This window comes from Salvia splendens, chromosome 19 (genome assembly GCF_004379255.2).
Source record: "Salvia splendens isolate huo1 chromosome 19, SspV2, whole genome shotgun sequence".
NCBI lineage: Eukaryota > Viridiplantae > Streptophyta > Magnoliopsida > Lamiales > Lamiaceae > Salvia > Salvia splendens.
In genome coordinates, this window is record NC_056050.1 from 2,369,585 (window position 1) to 2,384,970 (window position 15,386).

General features: G+C 39.5%; 2 protein-coding genes across 5 annotated transcripts; both read right to left on the reverse strand.

Moving 5' to 3' along the window:
- Positions 1-4,863: 4,863 nt before the first annotated feature.
- LOC121779838 (probable L-ascorbate peroxidase 6, chloroplastic/mitochondrial) lies at positions 4,864-9,404 on the reverse strand. Of its 4 annotated transcripts, XR_006045942.1 has the most exons (13): positions 9,170-9,404; positions 8,946-9,095; positions 8,271-8,391; positions 8,099-8,199; positions 7,912-7,999; positions 7,080-7,147; positions 6,914-7,000; positions 6,566-6,640; positions 6,398-6,475; positions 5,848-5,952; positions 5,344-5,418; positions 5,152-5,208; positions 4,864-5,064 (listed from the first exon to the last, which is right to left on the reverse strand). XR_006045942.1 is itself a non-coding variant. In XM_042177286.1 (12 exons), exons 1-12 carry the CDS (start codon positions 9,326-9,328, stop codon positions 4,912-4,914), a joined length of 1,257 nt encoding a protein of 418 aa, XP_042033220.1. In that variant the 5' UTR covers positions 9,329-9,404; the 3' UTR covers positions 4,864-4,911. The 4 variants fall into 4 exon arrangements, 3 of the variants coding, with proteins under 3 accessions (XP_042033220.1, XP_042033219.1, XP_042033221.1); XM_042177286.1 differs by lacking the exon at positions 5,152-5,208 and having other exon boundaries at positions 8,946-9,092; XM_042177285.1 differs by lacking the exon at positions 5,152-5,208.
- Positions 9,405-12,084: 2,680 nt separating this feature from the next.
- LOC121780283 (protein YIF1B-like) lies at positions 12,085-14,953 on the reverse strand. Its single transcript, XM_042177827.1, has 5 exons — positions 14,800-14,953; positions 13,803-13,995; positions 13,619-13,717; positions 13,395-13,546; positions 12,085-12,716 (listed from the first exon to the last, which is right to left on the reverse strand). The coding sequence occupies exons 2-5, from the start codon at positions 13,971-13,973 to the stop codon at positions 12,329-12,331; spliced, it is 810 nt and encodes a 269-aa protein (XP_042033761.1). The 5' UTR covers positions 13,974-13,995; positions 14,800-14,953; the 3' UTR covers positions 12,085-12,328.
- Between the last annotated feature and the right edge of the window lie 433 nt (positions 14,954-15,386).

Genomic DNA, 15,386 nt, shown 5'->3' on the forward strand with positions numbered 1-15,386 from the left:
GTTCTAAATCAACAGATGCGGAACCTGAATCGCGCAAGCGTGCAAGGCCCGATCCAAAAGATACAGTACTAAGACGTGGTAATAGAGTCAGAACACCAAAAACTTTTGGTCCTGACTACATTGCTTTCATGTTGGATGAAGAACCAACATCGATAAAAGTAGCCTTTGCTGGCCCAGACGGGCTGCATTGGAGAGAAGCTGTTCAAAGCGAAATTGATTCAATTTTGCTAAACCACACATGGGTGTTGGTTGATTTGCCCGAAGGTGCTAAACCTTTAGGATGCAAATGGGTTCTTAAAAGAAAGTTTAAGGCCGATGGAACAGTTGATAAGTATAAAGCCCGATTAGTAGTAAAGGGTTTTAAACAAAAAGAAGGACATGACTTCTTCGATACCTATTCACCTGTAACAAGGATTACATCTATCCGGGTGCTTCTCGCTATTGCTGCATTGCACAATCTCGAGATTCATCAAATGGATGTAAAGACCGCGTTTCTGAATGGTGAACTAGAAGATGAAATCTATATGGAACAACCCGAAGGGTTTGTAGTACCTGGACAAGAGAAAAAGGTATGCAAGCTCGTGAAATCCCTATATGGATTGAAACAAGCGCCATTGCAATGGCACTTGAAGTTTGATAATGTGATGTTATCAAATGGGTTTAAAATCAACGAGTGCGACAAATGTGTCTACATCAAGAGCACTAATAACGGTCATGTTATAGTGTGTCTCTACGTTGATGATATGTTAATCTTGGGTAGCAACACTCAAGTAATTAACGATACAAAGGCCATGTTAAAGAGAAACTTTGACATGAAAGACATGGGTCTAGCCGATGTAATTCTTGGAATGAAGATTCTAAGAACGAATGATGGAATCATCTTAACACAATCACATTATGTTGAGAAGATATTGAATAAATTCAAAGCCTATGATGGCGCGCCGGTTAAGACTCCAATTGAACTCGACGTTCACTTGAGCAAAAACAAAGGCGAGCCCGTTGCACAAGAAGAGTATGCACGGGTCATCGGGTGCATTATGTACTTGACTAATTGCACTCGACCTGACATTGCTTGTGCCGTGAACAAGTTAAGTCGTTACACGAGCAATCCAAGCAAAGAGCATTGGAGAGCTCTTGTGAGGGTTTTGAGATATTTAAAACACACTCAAAATCTTGGGCTACACTTCTCGAGATACCCCCCGGTACTTGAAGGGTACTGTGATGCCAATTGGATATCCGATAATAGAGACTCACTTTCAACAAGTGGATATGTCTTTACTATTGGGGGTGGTGCTGTATCGTGGAAATCCACAAAACAGACCTGTATAGCCCGATCAACAATGGAATCGGAGTTCATTGCCTTGGATAAGGCTGGTGAGGAAGCCGAGTGGCTTAAGAACTTCCTTGAAGACATTCCATGTTGGTCTAAGCCAGTGCCACCAGTGCTGATTCACTGCGATAGCCAAGCGGCTATTGGAAGGGCAAACAATGGTTTCTATAACGGTAAGTCTCGACATATACGTCGACGACATAACACCGTGAGACATTTGATCACAACAGGGGTGATTACAATTGACTATGTGAAGTCAATAGATAATCTAGCGGATCCGCTAACCAAAGGGTTAAACCGTGATCAAATGAATAAGTTGCTAGAGGGAATGGGTTTGAAATCCACAAACTAAAGAATTGTCATAGTGGTAACCCAACCATGATGACTGGAGATCCCAAGAACTTGGTTCAAAGGGACAACTAAGCTATGAGAGTTCATGGAAAAACACTCAAACTATATCTATTCCCTAGAGAGCAATAGAGTGTTGGAGAACTTGCCTCGTGGTAAAGGATAAGTCTATGACTTTTAATGGTTCTTAAGGATCTCAAAGAGATGGAATTCTCAAAGAGACCAAGTATGGCAAGGTACTTGACTAAGAATCACCTATGTAAGTGCGAAATGTGGTCGCTTCATAAAAAAACGCACTTATGAATCCAAAGTGGTGTCCAAGACCGCAATGGACACAAAACGTGAGAACGGATGAGGTTGAGGTGTTTAAGTGTTAACACCATTGTCTCGGTGCACGCCGTGGGGGATTAGTTCAAAGCATCGCGCTACTAAGCCGCCTGTGTATCCGATGGTGTCGACTATGGAGGGTTCAAAGTCAACAACTACCTATCCTTATGCTTATATACCTCGCGAGGGTTGAGCTTGTGTCTGCATGCATATGCATTCGGCTATTTCCACTCATGTGGGGGATTGTAAAAAATCATGGATTAAATATGCCCGGTCAATGGATTTTTGACCGAATAATAAATGTGACGAGACATTTAATTTTGTGAAATTAAATGACATAGCGTCGATCTACATTTTACGTAGGTAAATGTAGTATATTCACTTTCTCAAATCCGATTTCCGGTGAGTGAGAAATAGTGGATTAAAGTTGGGCATAATTAGCTTTTAATTAAAGCTTGGAGATGGAGCTTAGGGAATAATTAACTAGTGTTAATTATCCCACATTGGAGGATTAACACATCTTTAATGTGTATAAATTAAGTGACTTTATGTTACTTAATAATTATAGTGGACCAAGATGGGTGAAAGAGCCCACACGCGCGCACACGCGCGCGCCGCCGCCGCCGCCCGCCCGCCCGAGCCCGTGCCCGTGCACGTGCTCGCGCTCGCGGCCGCGGGCCTCGGGCCCGGGCCTCGGGCCCGGGCCCGAGCCCGATCCCGATCCCGATCCCGATCTCGATCTCGATCTCGATCTCGATCTTGATCTTGGACTTGGACTTGGACTTGGACTTGGACTTGGATCTTGGCAATTGGTCTTTGGGTGGTCTTTGGGCTTGGTGCTTGGCCCAAACTATTCTTTTTGGACCACCGCCGAGTCAGCAATCCAAGTGGCTTGACACGTCGTCAAGCGAGGCACAGTCACGGTTGCCACGTGAGAAATCCACACGCTCCACACACGGGTGGCACATTACAGCCACACGCCTGTAACCGACGTCGGTTACGTTTTTGCCATGATGAGGCTTCAATGGCTGGTTGACCCTGCATGGTGGTTGGCCTATAAATAGGCTAGCCATACCACTGCATTAGGACACACACCTACAAGCATTCTCTGCATAAGCTCTCTCCCTCTCCCTGCATTGTCTTTCTGTCGAAGCTCTGCCCTCTCCTCCATCCCGTTCGCCGGAGCTCTGCTGATTGCGGTGCTGCATCAGAAGAGACGTAGCCGTTTTACCTTTGGGGACGACACGCCAAACCGAGAGCACTACCGGGGCGTATCTCGTCTTGCGGGAAGAGGCCTCCTCGACTCGGCTGTCATAGCATACTGGTTTAGTTGTTTCATTTTCGTTGTAACTTCAGTTCTTTTTTGTATTCCTTCTTTTGGGTTGTATTACGCCCGATTTTGTTATCTTGTAATCCCAGAAACCTTCTCTTAGGACCTCAACACCTACTCATTTATAGGCACTTGTTAAGATGGATCGGCATAGTATTCGAATTTCAGATCTGACAAGCTCTCCCCATCGATCATGTTTCATGGCTTTCTTTATGCCTTGTGGAGATGAGTTAACAACTCATGTTTCCTCCATAATATTGCAATCTTTTTCCCTTTGTGGTTTCTTTCTTCTCTGAGTTTTTTCCCATCTTTTATTTTTCTTTGAGCAAAAAAAAAAACATAAATTATCTAGTTCAATAGTGGGTGAGGGGCATGCCTAGGTGTCACGTTATTAGATGAACGAATCTGGGCTCGACCAATTATTACTAGTTAAAAGCACATAAAGGTAATACCATCAATTGTAAGAATATTACTTATATATGTTTAATGTTTATATGCCCCTATATAATTTAGGTGAAATATAATCATTAAAAGATGTAAATGACGTAAATTTAGTACAAAAAACATTCGGACTCTTTTATGTTAGAAATCGCATTCCATAAATTATTTTACTTTATTTAGTCATTTCTATTCGTAGTTATATATTCATGTTTTTAATAAATGAATGAAATAACATAAATCAGATTGTAGACTAAAGCATACATAAACTCTATATACAATAATTAAAAATATTATTAGTAATTACTTGAAAGAAAAGTAAAATCTTAAAAGCATGTGGGATCTACCAAAAACCGAATTTGGTGCACCATTCGAGTGAAAAGGTGTGAAGACCACACCAAATTCGATCATGATTGAAATAGCCCCTATGCACCCTCTTATTTTAAATTCTATGAATTCCACCTAAGTTCTAATGATCTTCAACATATAAGATGTTGCTAGAGTTTATAAATTGTCAAAAGTGTTAGATGATTGAGCTTATGGGCTTCGGTTTCAATATAAAATGGACTAAATTTTCTAGATCTTATTTGTTTATTTTCTAATTTTATCAAACATTTCTTGTGATAACCTAATTTAAAAAACAAGCCCAGATGCCTATTCAAGAACCTAATTTAGTGATTCAGATTTCAGACAGCCGTGTGTCCAACCAATTATAATTGTAGAAAGAGAAAAAAAATGGAGAGAAGTGATTTTCTACAATTATGATGTTGGACACACTGGACCATCGAATTTTTATTCCTTCAAAATGTTTGAGAAAATAAATTCCTAAACAACTTATAAGTTAACACAAGCTGCTACAACTGGTAACCTCCACAGAAAAAAGTACTACATCTAACTCTACATATTTTTTCATAATCTTATACAAGTAATCAACAATCTAACTTAGCTATGGTTTATTAATTCCGACAAACACTCTTCCAGTCTATGTTTTTCTTTGATTTTCTTTCTAGAGATGAATTAGTTTCATTTTTGAGAAGAAACAAAAGAGAAGAGGAAGAGCAGAGCAGATAGAAACTAAGGCAAATGCAAGTAAGAGAAAAATGTGTATCTTCCCTTATAAGAAACACCAAACCCGTTTTCAGTTCACAATCAAAGATGAAAGCAATGCCAAAACAGCAACCACAATCATGATATTAAGGAAATAGTTTGATTGGAGAGGCTTATCTGGAGACCCTCCAAAGCCTTCGTACTCCGCTCTAATCTTTTGTTTCATAGCATCCGAGAGTTCTCTCTGCAATCCAAATATAACACTCATTGAATTTATTCTTCTCCATTAAAACTTCCAGATTTTAGTTATGCTGTTCACACGGTTGCTCACTCGTGTTATTATTAGTAACAACATACTAAGAGTAGATACTTGTATTCAGTTTTAGTCCTGCAGCAGCCATAAAAAGTGATAGATTAAAGCATGTGCTATTACTTTTACCAAAAAGCATTTCAGGATAAAAGCAAAAAAATGAAAAAGATAAAGGTTATGAGAAGTTTAGTATACACTATAATTGATTCTCACCTTTCCCGTTGAGTACTTGGCTGCTACAAATTTCTCTGGCTGACCTTTTGCAGGACTGTCATCTAGCGAGAACCCCTGTACAGAAGAGTTGTGAGTGTAGCACTTCAATGCAATTACTAATCTAATAACAGGTAAAGGTAAGATAAAACACTAATAACAAGAAGAATGCTTAGTTTGATATTCAGGATCAGAAATTTTCAGAAAGATGAAAAATGTGAGTCAGACAGAACGAGAAAGAGTTGTTTGAGTAGTTCTTATTAATTAAACAGAAACTAAAGCAGTCTCAGCGTAGTACTAAAGTAGTAGATGAAAGAATATTTTGCAGTAGGATTCTTATACTTTAGTAAATGTTTAATGCCATCTATGCTTTTTTAAGAGTCGCTTATCAATAAAAGAAAATTTGGGTAATAAGGAAGAAAGGAACTCCCTATGAACTCATTTCATTGTGAGTTTCAGCAAGCTCAAATAAAAGAGGAAATGATGAATAAGCACATGCATAGATACCTCAGCTGGGTCAAATTTAGCTCCAAGATTGCTCAGCTTCGCATGGGCCTCAGCATAATCTTTAAAAAATGCATCTTGGTCTGCAGCATACTTCTCCGAATATTCCTACAAGGGTGCAACTTACTCTATGTAAGCACTGGCAGAGTTGGTGATTGAGATAAATTATGAACAATGAAACAGAAAGATATCGTTGCAATAAAAATATGAACGAGGAAAATAGAAAGAAATCCTTGTTAGGCCCTATAGTGAGATGCTAACTAGAACTCCTCTTGCGAAGCCCACACCGATGCTGTCTCAAAACACATACTCAAGTGATGATTCTAAAACCCTAACTCACTAATAAATATTCATATTCAAAGACCAACAACTTGAAGCCCACACAAAAGCATGATCCATCTCTTTATTCTACCCCTCAATAACTTAACCCTAAATAACTAAACAAATTAAGGAAATAAAACAAACCTGATGAATGGTATCACAGAAGTCATTACATCTCAGAAAAGAATTAGTTATATGTTTTTGTTTTTCTAGTGTTATCTTGTTATTTTACCTTGAATGAAGGATCTTCAAATAGGACTGCATCAGTAGGTAGAACTAGCAGATCCTCATCTCTTCTTTCTTTAATATCCTATGTAAAAGGCATGGAAAAGAAATATGAGTAAATTGTACTAACAGCACAAAACCATAAGAGCTCACATCATCATTTTTCTTGTATCACCTTGAAGTAGGAATTATCAAATTGTAGCCACTGTGCTGTCCATGATTGTCCTCCAGGGGCCCCTGGTCCGTCTTTCTGTCATGCAAAGCAAATATGCTAATGTTTCACAAACACTAAGATCTTTTTTCATATTTTGAAGGTTGGAACATTTTTAGAAAAAATAAGTTCAGAAATATATACACCCTTTTATTAGCATTTAGGTTATTTATTTGAGTTCTTTAGACCTTCCCAAGCTATGACAGCTCCACACTATCAATCTTTTACAAGTTAAAACCAAATCACATAACACACTGAAGTAGAATATTTTAATCTACGAGTAAACTGTAAACAAATGTCAACTTTCCATACCGTGTATTTGGTCTCTGGTTTACCCCATCCACTGCGATCAGGCCGTGATCTTCCAAGAGTGTGTGCACCGGAAAGAGCAACTATTTCCTGGGAATTAAAAGGATAATCAATGAAAAGCCTTATAATGGAAACTAATTATAACGTCCAAGTTAGAACGAACAATTACCTTATCATTCAAGCTCATTCTGTAGAAGACATCACGTAAATGTGAAGCAGGGGAAGGTGGGCCAGCATCTAATAGAAGAAAATATTAATAAGAAAAATTGAATCTAAAGCTAGTAGAAGAAAATAGTAATAAGACAACTAAAGTTGATTGTCAGGGCCAATAGAGGATTATGCTACTTACGTTGAGAAATGTTTGATAGCATATAGTAAAATATTCCGTGTTTCAAGAATAACATGAGAAAGAGGACATCATTCTATAAAGGGGGAAAAGCTATACATTTGTAAACCTTGATGTCTAAATATAAAAAAGAGCCAGATGAAATATTTCACGGTCATATTAGATGCTTCTAGAAACATTAAACTGGCTTGTTGTGTAATGTTCTGTATTTGAAGAACAAGCCTAACTACCACAAAACTTTTCCTAAGTAGATAGTATACTCTCCAAAACCCTATCTTGTCCAATTATCAAGAGCAAGGTGATCTGTTCCTTAGCTTTAAAGCATCAGAACAGTGTAGAGGAGCCTTCAACATAAAAAGGACACCACTACCAGTCCCAACACACACCACCATCTACTTATAGGCTTACAGGCTATACAAATGAAATAAGTAGCACCATTTGACCATTCCTTGTGTAACAGGTTTAGGCTCTCAGAGCACACGTTAACATATATCGGTTGAATGACACCTCATTTCTAGGAATTTTTTCCTATTTAAAATTTCTGCACGGTAAAACCATTTTTTGAGGGTAAAACCCCTCCATTCTAAGAAAATATTTTGTTTTTCAAAGTTCAGCACTGTAAAAACCAGATTTTAAAGTTTGGCAGTTGTTTTACCAGGGAGCCTTCCTTCTTCAGGGCATTGTTCAGGTCTGGATACATCTACTCTTCCATACTTCATAGGAATCTTGGGTCCCCCAGCTTCCTGTAGTACTTAATAATCATATTAGTCTAAATGTCTAATCACTGCATCAGGTCGAAAATTCAAGCATATTGAACCAGAAGTCCAGAAGAAAAGATCAACCTCTATAGCAGTAGCACTAGCCAATTGAAATAAGTCTGCATATGTCACATTGGAATACTTGTCCTTGATGGGCTGAAGAAGCTTAAGAGCATTGACAAGACCTGTACCGCCCAAAAATGTCAAGCAAATAATTGAATCAACAAACAAAAACCAATAAATGGGGACATCTTACCAGCATTTGCTCCATGTTTCAGTTCTATTTCAAATCTTAAACTTCCATTAGCACCACCCCTTTGCGGCCACTCCTCAATGTTCTTGTTATATGTACCAGCATCATGCCAACCTAGCCGTACCTATATAAGAAAGATGAAGATAATATGTAACATACCGCATTTTTGTTCATGATTTTTGACTTACATCTCAGGCACCTCAGTACACATCTGAGGTCACTCAGAACCCTAACCTAATGGTTGGAGGGGAGTGTCTTCTCAACTAAGTGACAATCAGCAATCAGAACAGTGAAATTGATAAGACCAGTGTTTAAAAAGAAACACTATTGCTGCCCCCAATTTCTTTAGTATTGATAAGACCACTGATCTTCACCTCTATTTACCGACCCAAGACTACCAAGTTTTAGAAACTTGATTATGAATTTTCTTTATACCCTAAATGCCATTTGATACCATAAAATCCAGGTGGTTAAACTAAATTTATTTTCCTTTCAATGCTTGGTTGGTTGAGGAAATACAAAGTGATCGTAAATAGTTCCGCAAATCTAAATAAAAAATGCAAACGATAATCAAAATCTGCTATAGAAACTAGCATCCGATACGAAACCTCAGCTGAACAATTATTAGGCCAAAAAAAAGCAAAAAAAAAGCAGAAAAATCAGCGGCGATAATTTTACCAGTATAGGATGACAGAACTTAGTCTTCAGAAGCTCTTTGATATCCTCACGCGCACTCTTCAGCTGATCGGGGTCTGACGCCGCGCATTTCGGCGGCGACGCAGTCGAATAGCCAATTCTGCCAGTCGATAACCGCCGCGCGGTGCTCTTCTACATTTTCAACACGCAGTTAATACGAATTTCGCAGGCGCGCATAATCGAGAGAAACAAAATGAACGAAATACCTGAGGAAGGAAAATGCGCGAGAGGAGAGGCGACGATCTGAGGGAACCGAGAGAGACGGAGGGGCGGTACGAGAGCCTGGCAGCGGAGGTGGAGGCTGAAGGAAGAAGGCGAGTAGCGGCGGCGGCGGCGGTGGCGGTGGCGGCGGAGAGAGAAGCCATAGCTGCGGGAGTTGAATGTGAGACGTTCAGTCGCTGGCTGTGTAGTGGTGACCTTTTGTTGCGGGCCGCGTGTTCTCTCCTGTTCTCTTTCCTCCAATTCTATCAAGTAATTTCTAATTTAAATTAGTTTGTGTAGAAGTTTCTTTTGCTTATTAGGCCATCCACAATAGGAATAACCCAGCAATAGCTCAGCCATAGCCTAGCCACTGCCACATCATCAGCACTAACAATCCTCCTGCCACATCATCAAAACAAGCAAATAGTCCAGCAATAGCCCAGCCATAGCCTAGCCACATACTATCCACATCACTATTAACAAATATGTACAAAATGAAATAGTTAACAATCACACAATATACTGAATTAAATTTACGACACAAAAACGAGAAAATTCACTAATATTAATAAAATTTAAAAAGTACCTTAATTTAAAAAAAAATACATAATAATAAAAAAAACTAACGTCGTGCAGTCCTCCGCGCCCATAACTCTTCAATTAAATCCTTTTGGAGTCGAATATGAGCCTCCGTTTGGCGCATGTCGGCATGTGCTTGGAGGCGGTCGTCTTCATCGTGGGGTACCCCACTCCGTACGTTAGGGGCGGCAACGCCGTGGCTTGGACCAGCTTCATTATCATCGTTGGCCCAATCAGTCAGTTGTCCACCTTCATCTTCGACAATCATGTTGTGCATGATTATACAGGCGTACATTATATCAGCAATGCAGTCGACGTGCCACAAACGCGTTGGCCCCTTAACTGCCGCCCATCGAGCCTGGAGCACACAAAATGCGCGTTCCACGTCCTTGCGCGCCGACTCCTGCCGTGCCTCAAAGTAGGCCTTCTTCTCATCTCCTGGGCATCGGATCGTCTTCACAAAGACGGGCCACCTAGGGTATATCCCATCCGCCAAGTAGTAGCCCATATCATGTCGGTTGTCGTTGGCGACAAAACTGATGGCCAGACCGACACCCTGACACAGCTCGTTGAAAAGTGGCTATGAGTTGAGGACGTTGAGGTCGTTGTTCGAACCAGCTATCCCAAAATACGCATGCCAAATCCACAGCCGGTAATCAGCTACGGCATCGAGGATCATCGTGGGATTCTTTCCCTTGTAGCCGGTAGTGTACATCCCCTTCCAGGCGGCGGGGCAGTTCTTCCACTCCCAATGCATACAATCTATGCTGCCTAACATCCCTGGGAACCCATGCTGTTCCCCGTGCATCCGCAGCAGATCCCGGCAGTCATCGGGGGTAGGGCTTCGAAGGTACTGATCACCGAATATTTCAATCACGCCCTGACAGAAATACTTCATACACTCCAGGGCAGTCGTCTCACCGATGTGGAGGTACTCGTCCCACATGTCTGCAGCGCCTCCGTAGGCCAACTGCCGGATTGCCGCAGTGCACTTTTGAATAGGAGTGTGGCCGGGTCTGCCAGCCGCATCGTGCCTAAAGCGGAAATACAGATATCGTTGCTCCAATCCGTTAACAATACGCATAAACAGGGACCTGCGCATCCTAAAACGGCGCCTGAAAAGGTTGGCGTTGAACCGCGGCTCCTGTGCGAAGTAGTCTTCGTATAGGCGCTGATGTGCAGTTACGTGATCACGATCAATCACCGCTCGGCGGTGTACCACTGGTCAAGGTCGAGGTACCGCCGGCTGCAAGGCACTCTGCATCCATTGATCAATCTCACGGTTCGTATAGGCATCTAGGGCTTCGTTCATTATACGCTCGTACTCCTCAGCATCCCCACCACTCCCACCACTACCACCGGCGTTACTCATTTCTAGGTGTTGATCTTATACAGAAATTAAGATAGAGAGAGTACTCGTTAATACAAGTGGTGCGAATGAAAATGACGGGCAAGTCGCGTATATATAGTGTTTCGGAAAAAAAAAATTAAAAATTCGCGCTAGGCGGTGCGCTAGGCGATCCGGACGCTGCAATAGCGCCTAGCGGATCGCCTAGCGCACAGCCTAGCGCCACGGAACCGCCGAGCACTAGACGGTTTTTTTTCGCGAAATCCGCTAGGCGGCTGCAATAGATCGCCTAGCGCACCGCCTAGCGCCGGCGCTCGGCTAGGCGGTGCGCTAGGCGCTATTGTGGATGCTCTTAATGGATTTGTTTATAATCACTTTTTGTTGGTCGAATTAAATCAAAAGTATCATTGTTTATAAGATGTAGGGAACTTATCCAACTATTTATAGTCGCATTTAACTATTCATAGTCGTAGCAAATGTAAGGCTTGATTAGTAGTAACTTTTAGAAATTTTCTTTCTAACATAATATTCCTTTCATTCTATGAAAAATAAGATTATTTTCTTTTTTCGTCCTATTCTATAAAAATATTTCATTTTCATTTATTAAACAAAAAACAAAAACAAAAACTGCAGCTGGAAATACTTGTAACTAAAGATCCAATCAATGTAATCAAACAACACCACCATAATTTGTGAAAATATGTTTCGAAAATAGCGGAATTTCACAAATTAAGTGGAGTATAAATTTAATCGATTATTATAATGAAGTGTTTTAGATCTTCTAGACTCCACATTAATCGTTTGATTAAAAGACTCAGGTAAACGAGACACCAACTCCTCATTCGGTCGCACCCACAAATTAAGAATTCTTGGATCCACCACTAACAATCGTATGTGTATTGAATGTGACACGTATGCGGTTCAACATTTATATTAATATGAGAACAAGACAATTTGAGAAAGAATAACTTAACATAAAGAAAACACAACATATTCTCTGAAAATTATAAAGTTTGATTAAATAAACAAACAAATTCGACTGCAAAATTTATGAGGTAGTAGCATATTAACATCACCTATACTCTTTAAAGAAGCAACTGAACATGAAATAAAGGACAACATACTCGACGATAAGAATTATATATGACCAAACAAACAACTAACAAATTTGCCTGCAAAATGTTGCATATAAACATCAACTAAACCTTAAAGCAGCAGCTTGTGCCCGATCGCCACTTCAAACAAGCCAGTTGAGAGTAATATTCCCGAGCCAAATCAGAAGAGGGAACTGCGCCAAGGCAATGAAGAGCAGCAGGTAATGGTGTCTGCTCGAATCGTAGGTCCTCACTTCTGCAAAAAGAACTCTCTTCATGGTCTTCACCAGGAAAGTTCCCATGCACAAGCATGTCCACGGCAGCAGAAAGTAGTATGCATAGCCCCAAAATATCTTCCCTAGTATTGCAAAAGACAATCCGGTGAAGGTGTATCCAGCATACGCCACAATGTCAAGTAAAGGAGCCTCCCCACTACCCAGGGAGAAAAGTGACATCTTTAGCAGCGCAACTTGAAAGGACCAGCCAACGACACCTTTAACGAAGAGCCAGTTCAGGGCTTCGGGACTAAACCTGACAGAGCATGCAAAAGCCTGCTGTTAGTTGAAAAGACATCAAAGCTATTTTAGCAGTATGTATAAAGAAAAAAAGGTGTGTGGAAGAACAGATAGGATGATATATCTTGAAAAGTATGTGTTTTAGAGCAAAGGACAATGATATAGTACAAAAGATCACCACATTCAACACGAGTAAGATAAGGCAAGCTGCAGGAGCTAAAGAGATTTGTGACAAATTATTATCTGAAATTTCAAGTTCAACTCTAAATGCAGTTAATCAATTGAGGATTTTCATGTAATCATGGAAAAAAAAGTTGATCAAATTTTAGATAACTACGAAAGAAAGAAGAAGATGAAATACAAACAAAAATATGTCCCTGAGAGGAATTCTTGCAAGTAACTCTTACTTGATATTGATTTGAATGTCACATGTGCAGTTATATTTTTCTATTAAGGAATTGTGGTTGTGTAGAAAGAAATGAGAATAAGAAAAGATGTATGAAGGACTGAAGGTTATAAAGTGAGAATGGGAATACATATCTCCACTTTCAATAGAAAGTCAGAGTATAAAGATATACTACATATTGACACGAGAGGGGAGAAAGTAAGTGTACTTTAATAGTGGGTAACTGACAGGATCGTATTTTTGCAAACAAACTATACAAGTTAATATTAGAAAAATTAATAAACTTACTTTCCATGAAGTCCCAATGATAACCCAGCAAGCACCACATAAGTACCAAATGCCATGAAAGGTATGTACAAGTCCGGAGCATTTATATCATAAATAGGGGGTTTGTAGGAAAGCCTGCCACCCACTGGCTCTGTAATTCTTGTCCAATGACCCTGAAAGAGATTAAATCAGCTGAACACGCTACATCCGGAACGGGTAATAACTATGGACGGACACTGTCTTACCCTGTGCAGGAACGGGAATAGAACAACCTTCAACTTATTCTTCACATAATGATCATTAACTTGGAAATAGTATTGAGGGTCAGAGAAATAGCGGCTGATCTGTTTACAACAATTCAAACGTAAAAGGAAATCAATCTAATTCTTAATAATCATGTAGTAGTTCAAAAGGCACCTAGACACTTACATTGCTTTGCACATATTCCGAGCTAGATCCCAAGATTTTCTCCCCATAGGCACCCAGCCCACCTCTTATGAATCCCGAACTCGCACCATAAAATGTATTTCCAAAAGGATCGGGCTGCTGCGCTTTAGGTGGTCTGGGTACTCCCGGCTGTCCTCCTAGATTATCATACATGTCTTACAGAATACCTAAAAATCTGCAAGGATAAGTTTGGGAAAGGGTTATGTGAGGTAAACACTTGGTTAAAGACTCCAGAAACCAGCAAGATTCACCTTACAACCTTTATTGACAAGATTGATAATCCAAGACGCAATATATATTTAAAAATGCTCATTCCATTAACACAGTCAAAAAGATACATAAACAAACAACATTTTCCCTGAAATGGATACTAAACAGAAACAGTGCACACAAATTATAACAAGGAGGCAACTCAGAATAATTTTAGACTTGATCTACTCCTACAAAATTCAAAAGAGAGCTCGATGTATATCTTCTCGAATTACAATTGCACTTTAAATTTATATATACTCGAATGATATGAAAGCATATGTGTCAAATACCAGGAATACAAGCTTATCCCTTTGGAATGCACAATAACAACGAAGCTCGTATACACAACAACAACACCACACTTTCACAAGCAAAAACTACATCAACCACAAAGGGATTTTTCATGTATCCGTAATTACGATAGAATCCTACACACTAACATCAATAAGCTTCATCGATCGGCAAAGTAGAAATGAAAAGATAAAAAATAGCACATTTCCCCCCACACAAAATGGTGCGATTACACACTTTAGATACTGTTACAGATCAAATCGCTTCAATTATATCGCAGAAATGACGATTTACATCAGCGACCTGGACATCAATCGCGATTTGGCAACGAATAGTCAATCACGAACGACGATCTCGTAAGCTCTCAGATCCAATCTTAAATACTGTAAACAAGATTTATGTATAGAAAGTATGAATCGTCGAAAAAGAGAAAAACCTGATCGATTCCAAAACGGTTGCTCGCCGGCGGTGACGATAATCGGAATTCAGGCGATCGGTAGTACGGGAAAACTGAAAAGTCGGTTGGTTTCTTCTCGAATTTTAATTTTTGAGAAATAAATATGGGTGGTTTTCTTCACTTCTAAGGTTCGACGCGGCTTTCATTGGGCCTTCAAGTTGTGCTCTAAGCCCAATTTACTTACATTCATAATGAAGAAAGTAAGATACTACTATAATTATTGGTGTTATAAGATAATTATTGGACTAATTAAATATATGGGTATGATCAATTGCTAACTCTATATTTAATTATTAATTACAACTAATTTTAAATCATTAGATTTGTAGAGATCTAGTGGTCCATAAATTATCATGGATAATTTTATTATTAATTAAATTTGAAAATATAAGAAAACTACCAAAATTAGGTTTTTGAATCAAATTGTCAATATAGTGTACTAAACATATCAATATGATTCATTGAATATGTCAACACAATTTAACATTGACATTGTATAAGTATTATATTGACATATTATGGTAGTTATATTGACATTAAACTGGTAGTTGATATTCACGAAAATT